The sequence below is a fragment of the Amphiprion ocellaris genome, chromosome 3 (genome assembly GCF_022539595.1).
Source record: "Amphiprion ocellaris isolate individual 3 ecotype Okinawa chromosome 3, ASM2253959v1, whole genome shotgun sequence".
Taxonomy (NCBI): Eukaryota; Metazoa; Chordata; class Actinopteri; family Pomacentridae; genus Amphiprion; species Amphiprion ocellaris.
In genome coordinates, this window is record NC_072768.1 from 20967344 (window position 1) to 20983320 (window position 15977).

Consider the following 15977-nt stretch of genomic DNA (forward strand, 5'->3'; position numbering starts at 1 on the left):
CAGCAGGGACCAGTGTCATTTCTCAGAGATGCTTTTTCAGTACGGCCGAACCACAGCAGCGTCAACGTGACGGTGCTGTTTGGTAACGGACTCTGAGCAGCTGACTGGCAGGTGAACAGCCCCTCCAGTGGCCATGAAGAAGACTGACTCGGTCCTGAGCATTTCTCCATGGAAACCAGCATCAACAATGAGGTGAAGTTGTCGTCTGCAGCTGACTGGGAGCAACACAAGAGCTGAAGGTAATATACTCTGTCTGTGTTTTCTAATACACTTGTGCTAGCTTTCAGTTCAGAGTAAATAACAAGAAAAGACTCATATGTTGCTGCTTCTCTGTACATGTGTGAAGTGCTCTGTATCAGTGCTGGAATGTAATTGAGTACATTTACTCAAGTGCAATTTAAATACAGTTTTGAGGCACTTTCCATTTTTCAGGGCTTCATGCTTTGTCTCATTACATTTATCTGGCAGCTTTGATTATTTTGTAGATTCAGCTTAATAAAATAAAGTATACTGAATAAATAAGTTATGTTGTATTGGTTTAGGTCAACAGAAGACTTCATTAATCTGCCACCCAGCAGAATATGAAGGCATTTATAAAGATAATTTATATTAGCCTCACCTTCACTATCCACAACATCAGACTCATTTACACATTGATATATCAGTAATTATAATCCAATAACATGCCCTATTATTTTAGATAATTATGCTTTTGAAACTTGAAGTGTTACGGGCGGGGGAAGCAGGAGAACCCAAGCGCAGACACACAGAACTGGCTGACAGGTGAATAACTGAAAAATTTATTTAAACAACAACTGAACCAATACATTAGTGGGGAATGGAACTGGGGGGAACAGAACTTAACCAACTACTAAAACTCTAACTCTATAAATACAAAAAAACGGAAGTTTACAAAACTGAACTGAATTACAAAAACTAAGCTGGGTAGGGGTACTCACGACATGGGGAAACTGAGAACTGAGGGGGAAAACAGGCTGGGGAAAATCCATGAACAGGTTGGAGCAAAATAGAGTCCAAGAAGGGGAAATCCAGGAGGGGGGAAAGCAACAGAGTCCATGGGGCTAAAGCAGTCCGGAGGTGGCAGGCTTGGTGGGGGGAAACAGAATCGAAGTAGGATGTGAATCTTTGAGGGTATGTGGGTCGATGATCCGGCAGGGAGTGAATGAATGAGCAGGGTTTAAATAGTGGAGGTGAGGTGGAGAACAGGTGAATGGTGTGACCTGATTGCTGCAGCTGAAACTCATTGTAGCAATCAGCAAACCAGAGTGCAGGCAGGTGAAGCAGGTGAAGCAGGAGGGAGAGAGACAGGGAGAGAGAGAGAGACATGAAGGAGAGGTGACAGACAGAGGGAGCCAGAGAGAGAGACAGGTCAAAACAGAAACAAATCAGGACTCAAGGGAGAAAGGAGGAAAAAGGGAAAGAAGGGCAGGGGCTAGAGCAGGATCCTAACATGAAGATCATTTTGGTGTGGATGATAATTTACTTTTGCTTAAATAAATGATCTTATACTTCCCCCACTGCATCATTTGAATAACTGAATGTCTTCAAACTTTTAACTTTTAATGTGACCCAGTTGATGTGATTCATAACACAAAAGCAGCAGAGAGCAAACTCACAGATGACCAACTGGATTGGGATCTGGGGAGTTTGGAGGCCTGATCCAACACCTTGGGCTCTTGGTCATGTTCCTCGAGCCATGTCTGAGCAATATTTTCGGGCATTGCAGGGTGTACTGTCCCGCGGAAGGAAATAAAGGAGTGCTGTTGTCAAAACAGGGTGTTCTTGGTTGGCAACAGTGTTTAGGTGGGTGGTAAGTGTCAAAGTATCATCCACATAAATGCTCTCTGGACCTATTGGTGGTTTTAATGTTTGACTAATTGGTGTAAATTACATTAATTACATGAATTGCATAAGTTCATTTATAGTTTTTTCCATTAAAGCAATTCAGCAGTTTCATATATTTAATTAACAAGCTTTAAAATATGGTAAATGAGGCAAACATGTCTGAACAGAACAGATAAAATAATTCAGGAAAACTATACATAACACAAGAGAAAAACAACCTGCTCCCTCATATCTACTGTCTACTTAAAAAACAAATAGATGGCAGATGTTATATTTGCCTTAAATATGGCTCAGACACTTGCATGTCATCCATTCCTCTCTCTTTCTCTGTCTCATGTTTACTCTTGCTATAAAATGTTTAAAAAAAGGCAGAAAATGAACAGAAACTGTCATTCCTTCACATTATTACAGTGCTAGAATGACATCTAGGCCAATGCTGGCCTCTGAGGCTGCACTGATTCCACTGTTCCAGGGCAAATGGAGATGCAACATTACTTTTGTCCTGGACAGCTCAGAGAACATGAGAGCTGTTCTGGGGTCAGTGAAACGCCTGCTGATCCAGACTCTGCTGACCAAAGCTTCTCTCAGGGACTCACTCTTCAACCTCATGACTTTCTCCAGCAAGGTGAGCTGGGATGGACTGCTTGTTATACAGAACACTTACAGTGTCTTACATCTGAGCACAGAAAACCTCTCCAGAGTCACTCTGGTTACCTGTTGGAGATATTTTGGGTGTAGGTGACGCTAGGGATTGATTACGGAGTCACTAAAACAAAAGTCATTATTGTTCTGGATGACAAGTCTCAACAGACTCAACATCAATTAGCCCAACAACTTCTGAGTAAAATCTTCACTTTATGTCTCTAGGACTATGCAAAAAGTATGCTCAAAGGTCCATCCTCTGGGGAGCATGAAAATATTGGTGAAAGGAGGATTTCATTACAATTTGTACATCAGTTGTTAAGTTTTGTATACATGTCGGTCGTCAAAAAAACTTGGATTTATTCTTGGAACATGGATATCAGCAATCAGTCTCATATTAATTCAGCACAAATGGGACAAAGTCATTGTTAACATCTCTGGGCTCCAGTGGACGACCGTGCAAGGACTCCAGATGTTCAAGGACACCAAATGTCCCAGTATGAACTGCCATTATATAGCATCAGTATTAGCTGGTGTCACGTGGTACATACAGTATATCTAAATAAAGTAATGTCACATTAATCTACCACAGTGGGGGTTTATAAGCACAGTATTTCCCAGTCACATATGAACTTAGTGTTCTGATTACTAGATAAGTCTTCTTTTTTCACCAAATATGATGGTTTAACATGTCTGAACAACAAATCAAAAACTTGCCAAAATCATCACAAATATCATTTAGGAATCATGAATCTGCATGCTAAAATTCAGATTTTACCAAATGATGCTTCGGATTGACTCCCTAGCCAAGTAAATAAACTAAGGATTCAGTAAACAGTAAATAACTTAACTTGATATAAACTAAAGCCAGTATTATCTTAATGAACTAAGAGGATATGTCTTCCTTGTCTTTTATAGGCAGTGTCTCTCCTATTAATTCTTTGTGGACATTTTTTTCACCAGTGTGTGTATGTGAAGTTACTAAATCTTCTTTTCACTTTGCAGGTGCACTGTTGGTCCCACCACATGCTTCCCTGTGCTCCAGACACAGTGTACACAGCCCTGTCCTGGATTCACTCCATCAGCTGCAGCCCCGGCAGGGATCTCCTGGCTGTCCTGACTGTGGCTCTCGCTGACCCCCTCTGTCAGACTGTCCACTTGCTCTGCTCAGATCTCCCCGAGCAGCCAGAGGCCCTGCTAAGAGTCCTGCCTGCCCTGGCTGCTGGGAGGCCTGTGAACATCTTCTATCTGCAGGACTCCGGCAGGCAGCTGGACAGGAACACCAGAGACTACCTGCAGGGTCTGACCCGGACCACAAGAGGGAGCTGTTATCTAATTCCATTTACTTTGAATGGAGTGTTGGACAAGGTATGAGTCAACTTTCCTGCACAGGACTATTCAGAAATTGTTGGCTTATTCTGGAAAATTTCACCAAAAACTTGCTAAGAAAAACAACTGTTTGCTTTGACTGCAGACAGAATCCACACTTTCACTCTGACCTGGTTATGATCCTACTAACCATACAGTTAACAGTAAACAAGAAAAGCACTCAGAGAGCGTAGTACTCCGCCAAGGCTGCACAGTCTTTGTATCATTACCGACGAATGAAATCTTTAATAAAAAAAAAAAACGACGTTGAGCACAGGCGTGTGTTATGCATCTGTACGTTATGTATGGATACAAAATCGCGGGGACGGCGAGAATTGATGGGACTCAGAAACATCCCCACAATTTAATCAATTTTTCCTTGTATCATTTCCAACGGATAAGTTCCAACTGATTTGTTGTAGGACTGCAATCATGTTATGGTCAGCTGTAGTGTTCACTTGTTGTCATAGTTACAGTGATAACGTGCCGCTATCTCGCAATGATACAGAAATCTTAACAAATCCGTGGATCCAGACTTACAGCCGCATCTAAAATCTAATGAGGTTGTCCTTGTGTCATTTCTGACCTTCCCTGAAAATTTCATCCAAATCTGTTAGTCCGTTTTTGACTAATGTTGTGCACAGACAAACAGAAAGATTCACAGATTAACAGAAGGACAAACATACGCCGATCATTACATAAATACATGCAAATATACACTGGCTTGATTTAAATAATGAGTTAATTGCACCTGGAGTTGGACTCCAAAAAGAAATGCTGCACCAAAACAATGTCAGGTTCCACCAGTCCATCAGTACTGTGCACTCAGTATGGTTAAATCCATCCATTATCTATACACCGCTTAATCCTCATTAGGATCACGGGAGGCTGGAGTCTATCCCAGCTGAATTAGGCTGAAGGCAGGGGACACCCTGGACAGGTTACCAGTCTATCACAAGACTACATATAGAGACAAACAAGCACACCCACACACAATTTACAGTTACCAATTAACCTCAGCATGTTGTTGGACTGTGGGAGGAAGCCGGAGTACCTGAAGAAAACCCACACATGCACAGGGAGAACATGCAAACTCCATGCAGAAAGATCCCAGGAAGGTCGGGGATCATCTAGCTTCAAGGCAACAGTGCTAACCACTGAGCTACTGTGCAGCCCCAGCATGGTAAAATGTTTAATAATAAACAGTAATGAGTCTGTGTTTGTCTGTGTTTTGGATGCTGCTAGGTGATTCCTCTGTATGTTGCTGAGAGCCAGTCATCGGTGCCAACTGTGTCTCCAGCCCAGTGCTGCTGGTGTCACCACACATCTTCATCCCTTCTCAGGTTGGTTTTCACGGTCACAGTTTTTTGTAACAGTGTTCTACTGATGATGTTACCGGAACAGACACATTTTTAAACACATGACATTTCAAATAACACAAGTTTCCACACTGGTTGACTTTGTACCCCAGGTGTAGTGTGGGTAATCTGCTCCGTCCAGTTGCCCCCTGCGTGCTGCCTGGTCAAACCCTAGCTGGTCCAGAGTTCTTCCCAGGATGCAGAGTGTTGGCCAGGAGGGAGGTGGACGGTCTTTACTACCTGGGCACCGTGACACAGCAAGTACAGGTGAAAAATACTGTGTGATCATGTACTGTATGTAATCCTATACAGGCAGGTATTGGACTGCAGCACTTTTATTTTTATCCCTACATCAGCACAAGGGATCCAAAATGAAACACTGACTATAAGGTTTGCTGTAGAGCTTTGCAAGAAATGGTATGGTAATCAGTGGATTAAATATAAACTGCTTAATTAATTGTGGCCCAATTACAGGATGATGCAGCACAGTATTGATCATAAATACACAGTCATCTTCCTCCAACGTCTCCAAACCCAGGGCCGCAAGGGAGTTTGGGTCGTTGAGTTTGACCATCCAGGAAGTGCTAGTGCAGGGGTCGTCTCCTCCAAACGGCAGCTGGTTTGCTCGCCTGACATGGTCAAAGACAGCAGAGCTCATTCACACTGTCTCGTACCTGGCGATGCTGTCCTGTCACCATGGGAACCGGATCTAAGGAGATTTGGTCCAGGACGAGTGATGGCAGCCACTGAGAGCAGAGATGGTTTTAGAGGTATGACCACAGTAGTGTAACATTTGATGTGATGTGATGTGATTTAAGGTCCTTTACCTTACAGTGGATTATTCTGATGTGATGAGTGATCCTCCACTGTCAGTAATACCTCTTCCTCTCTCCTGCAGCTCATGCTGTTACAAGCCTCCGGGTGCTGATGTGGAACAGTTGTGTGTCTCTGGTTCCTGACAGCCTGGTTTTACCTGTTTCAGCTTCTCAGCATGACAGAATAGTCAGGGAGCTCCAAATCCTAACACCAGCTCCAAGTCTGTACTGCTGCTGGCTTCGTACCCACAGCTCCATCTCCACTCCCCAGATGTTGTGCAATGACTGCTGCCAGTCAGCGTCTACGTCTTGCAGCTGTTCAGTCACAAACCGCTGGCCTTGTGTAGTTCCACACAGCTGCAGGACCAGCCTTGGGGGAACAGATGGGTTTGACAGGGCAGAGCAAAATAATCAAGCGGACCTCAGAAATGCAGATGTGAGGATGAACGACTCTGAGGTTCCATCCTCTTCTTCTTCTCTTTCTGAGGATGGGACCAGGGCATCAATTTCTCCTGCAGTAAAGCTGAGGAGTAAACAGCAGCGTCCTCCCTGGAGGTACTGGAGAAGAACTGGGCCAGAACCACAGCACAGACAACCAGGTGAGAAACTCAGTTCATACATTCTGGTTTTAAAGCAACAACCGTCTAAAAAGATTTTAAAAAAAAGGTGCTATATGTTTACTAACGCTTTAACATTAATAGCTCAGAGCGACATCCATTCTGAGACAACGTACTCTGAATAAATGCAACATTTAACGAGAGATGCAGTGTATTCTCAAGTATTTACTGGGTAATCTGCCTGGAAAGTGCCATTCTAGCAGGTCAGTATTCAGTCGATGCTCTAAATTTAAAAACTAAAATATTTTTTATTTACGAACATAGGTGCACTGGATAAATTTCAGCTGTGAATCTCTACTTCTGTTTTGAGGCTCTCGTCAGCTACACTTGTGTCTGTCCTGCTTTGCTCTTCATCTCTGATTAAAACCCACAGATTCACTCCTGTATGATGGACCATCTATGCATGTTTTAATAAAAATATTGATATTTGATAACAGTGTCATGTTGTGTTGATGTTTTATTGTTAATAAAACACAAGAGGAAGTGATACAATATATAGCTGGAACTATATTTTGTTCCACCCCTAGCTACCATAGTAAGGTGATTCATTACATTTTTATATTAGTTTTTTTAAAACCACACTCTACCTTGCCCTATGTACATGTTTGTTCAGTGGGATTTTCAATAGCTATGATATTTATGCTTCAGAACATGACAACACTGTCTTCTGTTTGGTAATACAGCAAATGGACAGATTGTATTTTAATGTAAATACAATGAGCATATAGGTCATCGTCACCATGGTCTGACTTGCATATCCATATTAAATCCTTGCGCTTTATAATAATGGTGATAGTATTTCTGTGTATGGCAACTACGCAACTCCAACCATTTTTCACAGCAATGGTCACATTCTTCCACAAAGAGATGTGTGCCGTCAGGCTCATTTGGAAGCCATCACACAAACGTTCTACAAAGTTCGGTTTAAAGATTAAACTTAGAATTGCAATATGTACATGTGATATATACATATATCACATGTACATATTGCAATTCTAAGTTTATGGTACTGTTGAGGGCTGTCATGACATCAGATTTTCACATCATTACCATGACTAAAGGTATTTAAAATATCACCATCTCTATAGAAAATTTAAAAAAAAAATTATGTAGTTAAGGTAGTCTGCAACTTTATTGTGTGTTCTGTCTCTTTTTCCGCAAATGAGTTACACTCAAAATATGAGTGTGAGGAGGTAAGAGTCTGTAGTCATAACTGTACAGTATGTTGCAGCGTTGTTGGAGTGTCAACCAGATAGTTACTGGTGCAGGACTATTTCCAATATTATTAATATGTTTTAATAATGTATGTTGTCATTACTGTGTGTTATTAACGTGATTACAAAATGTCATTTGTTCAATGTCAGATGTTATCAATACTGGTGTTTGATGTCATCCCTAGTACTACTAGTCCTACTTTATACAATATGCAAGAGATCTAGGTTAAACTGGATATATTTCTGTTTTGTCTGCAGGGAGTGCAGCCACCAGGAGGTCATCACAACCTGTAAGGTTCAGCTTCCCTGTCCCACAGATCAGCGCCTCTCCAAATCACAGCTCCTTGTTTCAGTCACTTCCTGGTACTAAAGGAAGACGAGCGAACATCAAAGATGTTTTTGGAATGACAAATTTCCAACCTCGACCGCCAGCGAGACTGCAGTGTTTCTCTGGAAACAATGCCTCTGCCGTTTACACATAAGTGTCAGTGCATGTTTGGTAAAATATATTGGTGAAAGAACAAACATAAAATTGATGAAAAAATACATTTATTTTATATACTGAAGCGGTATTAGTGCAGGTAAAATCATTCAGAAGTGCATTACATGATGCTCTACGGCAAAATTGTGACATGCAATCCAAATAAAACACTTTTGTAAAATGCAATAAAAATATGGCTTCTCAATGTGCAGCAAATAAACATTTAAATAGCAAAATAAAACTCATAATGCAAAAATCTGTATTAAAAACAGGCAAGAAACACACGTAAACATCACTAGCATGGTTCAGTTTTGTTATTGAAGGTTAGGGGTGACTGGTCTGGTCAGGTTGGGGTCAGAGGTTGAAGGTGAGGTTGATGCTCTCCCCAGCTTTAACACTGACCAGCTGAGTCTGCTGCTGGGACTCCGGCATACTGGCAGTGATGGCGTACGTTCCAGGTGAAACTTCGATGTAAAAATCTTCACCCGCTGCTGACACATGGCCCTGAAGACAGAAAAAAAGACGGAGGAGACAGATGAAAGCTTTACGTTCTTTTTTAAAAAAAACAGCTGATTATTATTATTTGCTCCTTACATGTTTCCTTTTTGGCAGTGCAGGTTTTGTCTTCCCAGCTCCTATACGCGTGTGAAACCTGGACGTGTGTTTTTTTTCAGTGTCGTTGGGCTCAGTGCAACAGCCAGACTCATAAAACCTCTGCAGCAAAGAATAAACTACATTTTAGTCTTCATTGTGTGTAGCTGGAAGCCCACATAGGGGTACAGGCTACTAGGTGAAATATGAGAAATATTCACTAACTTTACAATGATAGGTCGTCTGTGCCATGAACTCTGCAATGGTTGCAAAGGCATCATTAAGCTCTGTACAGGCTTTCTGAAAAAAAAAAAAACATAAGAGAATTGTAATTGAGAAAAACACAAAATCAGTTGTTGGAAGTGAGATTTATGTATGAAAAGACATGCAAGAACCTTGACAGGTATATGTGCATCTTCATCTGTTGTAGTGGGGCTCTGGGATGCACCAGTGCTAGTCCAGTCTACGCTCCGTCTGGAGGCACGCTCCAGCACCTCCAAGCCCAGACTGGCAGAGCGCCGTAGGGAAGACTCCAGCCAGGATCGGTTTGCCATGAACAGGTCGAGTGAAAACTTAGGTGACCTTCACCTGAGTGAAAGACAGAACTCCATCAGCCAGTTTCCTCTACATCACAGGAACACCCTATAGAGTTTCATTTCACGTTTACCTTTCTTTTCTAATGATTTCTTATAGAGACAGAATAATAATCAACAAAAACATCAAACAATTGCAATAACATGACTGACAATCAGACACTTTTTTAAGCAAACACGCCAAAATGTCCCATAGATTTAGCTTGCAAAATGAATATTTCATGTTTATATCAGTCCTCCTTAATAGTCTAAACAGGCAGATGTCACCACTGGCTCCAGAAAAATGTACACAAGAAAACAACAACAACAACAACCACAACAAAACACTGAGCGCTGAACTGTGCAATGTTGCATTTGTGAACAAATGACTTTACTAACAGTCTATTTATGTTTGTTGCACAGCAGATTAATTGATGAGATAATTCTGGGCAGATTTATGGGTAATAAGAAGAAGTGCAGCCATATTTGATTTCAGTATGTGCTGATAGTGTTAATTTTGAGTGTGTGCAGTTATACAGCTACACCGCTAGGGGGCTGTCTAAGCTAACTCTGCCTCCTATGCAGTAGAAGCAGACTACGTTGTTACTGGCTAGCAGATGAACAATGCATGAGCCATGTTAAATAAAAGAGCTTGAACCCACATATATTTTCGATGTTTTATTAAAAACATTACATGGTACCAGGAGTTGGCCACTGAAGACGGGCAAAATGGAAAGTTTGAAGCCGCCAGATGCCGTCAATTGGTCTGGAAATGTGGACTGTGAGTGGAGAACTTTTAAACAGCGGTTTAGCCTCTACCTAGCTGCTGTCGGCCTGGAGGAAGAGTCTGATACACGGAAGATTGCACTGCTTCTTACCGTGGCGGGTCCTCAAGCTGTGGAGGTATACAACACCTTTGTTTTTGCCACTCCAGAGGAGAAAGATGATTTTGCCGTCGTTGTGAAAAAATTTGATGAACACTGTTCACCCAAAAAGAATGAAACATTTGAGAGGTATGTCTTTCGCTCACGTATGCAGCTACCAACAGAGAGTTTTGATACGTTTTTGACTGACCTGAAGCTAAAAGCAAGAACCTGTAATTTTGGCCAACTACAAGAATCCATGATAAGAGATCAGATCGTGTTTGGAGTGAAGGATAAGAAAATGAGAGAGAGACTTTTGCGAGAAGCAGAATTAACATTGGATGGCGCAGTCAAAATATGTCATGCCAGTGAACTCGCACTTCAACATGCAAAAACCTTTCACGGCTCAGCAATGGACATGGAAGCGTCAGCCGTGGCTGCAGTAACCACACGGCAAGGCTACAAGAACAAAAAGGTACAAAAGACTTACTCGAACGAGTCAGAGACATTTCAGTGCAAAAGATGTGGCACAAAACATGCAAAACAGCAATGTCCAGCTTATGGAAAAATCTGCAACAAGTGCAAAGGACACAATCATTTTGCTAAGCAATGTTTTACAAAGAACAAGCAAAATCAAAAAGACAGAGTACACACAGTGGAGGAAACTGCCCTCAGTGACACGTTTTTCGTGGGGATGGTGACACAACAGGACACACCCATGGAGCAAGTAACGGTCAATACAGTGGAGCAGGACAAATGGACTGAGACATTACAAGTGAACGGAGCCCTGGTCACATTTAAACTGGACACAGGAGCCAAAGCAAATCTGGTGAGTGAGCGGGATGTGAAAGCTATGAAAATAAAGCCATTCATTTCCCAAAATAACAGTTCACTTCAAGCATACAATGGACAGCCAATCCACACCAAAGGTAAATGCAGACTCAAGGTACAAGTAAAAGGTAAATATCACAATCTGATGTTTATTATTGTACCAGAAGGACATGATTCACTTTTAGGAGACAAAGCCTGTGAGAAATTAGGCCTAGTCAGAAGGGTCTACAGCATAAGCAGTTCAGAGCCAAGTAGTGTGAAAGCTATTGTGAACAAGTACCCAGATATATTCAAAGGGTTTGGAGTCTTACCTTTCACCTACAAGATACAGTTGAAAGATGGAGCTCAGCCTGTAGTCCATGCACCTCGACGTGTTCCAGCTGCACTAAAGGACAAGCTTAAAGAGGAACTGGATCGAATGGAGTCTCTAGAAGTGATCAAGAAAGTGGAGGAACCCACTGAATGGGTTAACTCCATGGTGTGCATTAATAAGCCAACTGGTGCTCTGAGAGTATGTATGGATCCGAAAGACTTAAATGCTAACATAAAGAGAGAGCACTACCAGATACCTACAAGGGATGAGATAACAAGTGAAATGAGTGGCGCCAAGTTTTTTAGCAAACTGGACGCCTCACAAGGATTTTGGCAACTCAAGCTTCATGAGGACAGTACAAAATACTGTACATTCAACACGCCATTCGGACGGTACTGCTTCCTGAGAATGCCATTTGGAATCTCTTCAGCTCCTGAAATTTTCCACAGGACAATGGAGCACATGATTGAAGGCATTGAAGGAGTGAGAGTGTATGTGGATGACATAATTTTGTGGGGATCCACACTTGAACAGCATAATGAAAGACTCAATAAAGTGCTGCAGAGAGTCAAGCAGTATGGACTGAAGTTAAACAGAGCAAAATGTCAGTTTGGAGTGACAGAAATCACTTTTCTTGGAGACAAGTTGACAGCAGAAGGCATCGAGCCGGACAAAGACAAAATACGAGCTATACTAGAGATGCCTCGTCCAGAAGACAAAAAGGGTGTTCTGAGAGTACTTGGAATGATTAATTTCATTGGAAAATTCATCCCGAGCTTGTCGTCTAAAACAGTTCACCTGAGACAACTTCTACATGATGGATGTGAATTCAAGTGGAGTGACAATCTTGAAAAGGAATGGCAACAACTGAAAAAGACACTGACAGCCGAGCCTGTTTTGGCATATTTTGATCCGAAGAGAAAAACAAAGATATCCACAGACTCATCAAAAGATGGGATTGGAGCAGTTTTGTTGCAAGCTTATGGAGACAACTGGAGGCCGGTGGCCTACGCCTCAAGAACAATGACTGTGTCAGAATGTCGCTACGCTCAAATTGAAAAAGAGACTTTAGGGCTAGTGTACGGATTCGAGAAGTTTCACAGCTATGTCTACGGGTTACCAACATTTGTGGCTGAGACAGACCACAAGCCGTTAATAGCCATTATCAAGAAAAACTTGAGTGAAATGTCTCCGCGCATTCAAAGACTCATGATGAAGCTACAACGCTATGACTTCAACTTAATCTACACACCAGGTAAGCTCATTGTGTTAGCAGATGCTCTCTCTAGGGCCACTACACAAAGCAAAGAACAAAGCTCCACAGAGACAGATGTAAATGTACACGTAAACCTGGTTGCAAAGTCACTTCCAATGTCAGACATGAAATCAAAGCAAATCGCTGCTGAGACACAAAAAGACACTTATCTCCAAAGGGTAATGGCACTGTTACATGGAAAATGGCCAAGAGGTGAATGCCAACCATACTACAACATCAGAGCAGAGTTGAGTGTGGTGAATGGACTTTTACTCAGACAAAACAGAGTGGTAATTCCAAACTCACTGAGGGAGGATATGCTGAAAAGATTGCATGAGGGACATCTCGGCATAGAGAAATGCAAAAGGAGAGCCAGAACAGCAGTCTTTTGGCCAGGAATCAATGCAGACATTGAGAAAATGGTTTCAAGTTGTGACACGTGCATCAAACACCAGGCAAAGCAACCAAAAGAGCCTTTGACTGTAACAGACATTCCAGATGAACCATGGCAGAAAGTAGGGACAGATATTTTCCACTTGGATGGTAAAAACTACTTGTTAGTTATTGACTATCTATCCAACTATCCAGAGATGGCACTATTATCCAACATGTCAGCTACTTGTGTCATAAAGCATATGAAATCAATCTTTGCGAGACATGGAATACCTCAGATTGTTGTCAGTGACAATGGACCTTGCTATAGTTGTAGAGAGTTTCAACTATTTGCACAAGATTATGACTTTAAACATGTGACATCAAGCCCGCTGTACCCGCAGTCCAATGGGAAGGCAGAAAAAGGGGTACACATTGTGAAACAGTTACTCAAGAAAGCACAAGACAGTAAGGCAGATCCTTACTTGGCACTACTGAGCTACAGAGCTTCACCATTAGAGCATGGAAAATCTCCTGCAGAACTACTAATGGGAAGACAACTGCGGACTACTCTTCCTTATACAACTACCAAGAAACACAAGCAAGTCCAAGACAAAATGAAACGTTTGCAGAAGAGACAAAAAGTCAACTTCGACAAGTCGGCAAAAAGTTTAAAACCACTTGCACCCAATGATACAGTCAGAGTGGAAGATTCAAACATCTGGACAAAGAAAGCAACCGTGCTTGAGGAAGTGAATCCGAGATCCTACAATGTGAAAACTGAAGATGGACTAATACTAAGGAGAAACCGGAGGAGTTTGTCGCACACTTCAGAGACTTTGAGAACAGATGATGGACGGTGTGAGGACAACGATAAAACAACACCTGAACTAACCTCACCTGCAAAGGACAGCGAGCAAGCGCCAGCGCTCAGAAGATCGGGACGTTCGGTTAAACCACCTGAGAGACTGAATCTTTAAATGAGTTAAATCTAAAGTAATCCATGTTTTGTTTAAAATGAGTTAAAAAGTAATACATGCTTTGATGTTATAAAAAAAAAAAAAAAAAAAAAAAAAAAAAAAAAAAAAAAGTTAATTCAAACTAAAAGATAAAATTCAGAATGTGTTAAAAGAAATGTTTAAATACTATGTTGATGAGTTTAGCATGTTATGCAATATGTTGAATGCATATTACTCTGATATGGTTCAGCTATCATTCAAAGAAAAGGGGATGTGCTGATAGTGTTAATTTTGAGTGTGTGCAGTTATACAGCTACACCGCTAGGGGGCTGTCTAAGCTAACTCTGCCTCCTATGCAGTAGAAGCAGACTACGTTGTTACTGGCTAGCAGATGAACAATGCATGAGCCATGTTAAATAAAAGAGCTTGAACCCACATATATTTTCGATGTTTTATTAAAAACATTACACAGTACAGATGCAAAAACGTTAAAATCTGAAAGTATATAAAAAAAAAAAAATCACACCAACAGATAAAGTCAGCAGAAACCTTTTCCAATCGTGGTGGCATGGTAGTTTTTTATTTTGTTGTTTTTTTTTTAAAAAATTATTTTCAAATTATGCGCTTTTAGCAGCATCATTAATTAACATGTTCAGTACAAGTGAAAGCAGCATGGAAAACTGCGCATGCGTGCAGCTTACCGCCCCAAGAAGCAACACTAGGAAGAAGCTTCACTTATTTCAGAAACAACTTAGTTTATATTTTCACACACAAAACAGTTTCCCTCACCACAAACAATGAGACGACTTGACATCACGGCCTGCCACTGTGTTTTCACAACAACCTCACAGATGTCTGCACAGTCAACAAATCTCTCGTAAAGAGATTATTTACTTGTTTACTAGTTCAGCGCCTTCAGACACTGCCGCATGGGTAAACAAGTAAACAGTTAAATGAGGGCAGTTCTTCAGCGAAGTCAATGCTGCTTCATACAGTTACCTGCCAGTGCGAGCTGCTCACATTATCCCCGTTCAGCTGCCAAGTCGAAGCTTCACAGCTAGAATGTAGCAGAGCTGCTTTCAAACGTCAATACAGGAAGTACTGCAGGTTAGACTCCGCCCCCCTTAGATCCTGTCAGGGAAAGTACATCCACAATAAAATCATTTATTACAAGTGACAGCGATGCATTTGATATATCAGCACACTCAGAAATGTACTGCTGTAAGAAGAAAAAAAAAGTTTTCTGTGTGTAAAATGCTTTACATTGTAACATTGTATTATTTTTTTTGAATAGGACAGCAACTACTGATCATCCCATTATGAATTAATGCTTATGCTTATTTTCCCTATTACTCAGTTTGTTAGTGAAAGTTCAGAAAGTTATCAGACCAAATTCATCCCAGATTTACAGTTTATGTTCAATCAACAGTCCAGATCCCACACGTATTTGCAATAAAATATTTAAAATGTACCCCACCTACCTCAGTAAGAATGCAATTATTTATGGGTGTTTGTACTGCTCTTATTTTTATTGTTCTAGTTCAGTTCTTTACTCAACTTTTACCTTATTTTTAGTACTTAGTTTTTTTCCCTTCTGATTACTGTACACAGAGAGCTAAGATTCACTGGAGTCAAATTCCTTGTTTGTGTGTAAAATCCTGGCCAATAAAGCTGATTCTGAAAAGGAAAATCAGAAAACCCTCACCCTTAACTGAAATGAAAAGTATCACTGACTAGTTGTTGCTGCTCTATTACTGCTTGTGTTGTTTTGTACTCTGTGTAGATAAAAGTTGAAAAATAAATGCAGCTAAGTGGAAAGTTTAATAGTTCACTCTGAAAAGTAGTGGCTTAAGTACGTTG

The 15977-nt window shown here is 41.2% G+C and overlaps 2 protein-coding genes across 2 annotated transcripts; one reads left to right on the plus strand and one right to left on the minus strand.

The window, feature by feature from the left end:
- The first annotated feature begins 1470 nt into the window (after positions 1–1470).
- Positions 1471–8532, plus strand: c3h11orf16 (chromosome 3 C11orf16 homolog). The gene is made up of 7 exons (XM_035953617.2): positions 1471–2491; positions 3514–3876; positions 5122–5219; positions 5348–5501; positions 5773–6004; positions 6133–6648; positions 8139–8532. The coding sequence occupies exons 1-7, from the start codon at positions 2285–2287 to the stop codon at positions 8360–8362; spliced, it is 1794 nt and encodes a 597-aa protein (XP_035809510.2). The 5' UTR covers positions 1471–2284; the 3' UTR covers positions 8363–8532.
- akip1 (A kinase (PRKA) interacting protein 1) lies at positions 8413–15262 on the minus strand. The gene is made up of 5 exons (XM_023281970.3): positions 15117–15262; positions 9348–9540; positions 9178–9252; positions 8956–9075; positions 8413–8865 (listed from the first exon to the last, which is right to left on the minus strand). Exons 2-5 carry the CDS (start codon positions 9504–9506, stop codon positions 8716–8718), a joined length of 504 nt encoding a protein of 167 aa, XP_023137738.2. The 5' UTR covers positions 9507–9540; positions 15117–15262; the 3' UTR covers positions 8413–8715.
- Positions 15263–15977: the final 715 nt, after the last annotated feature.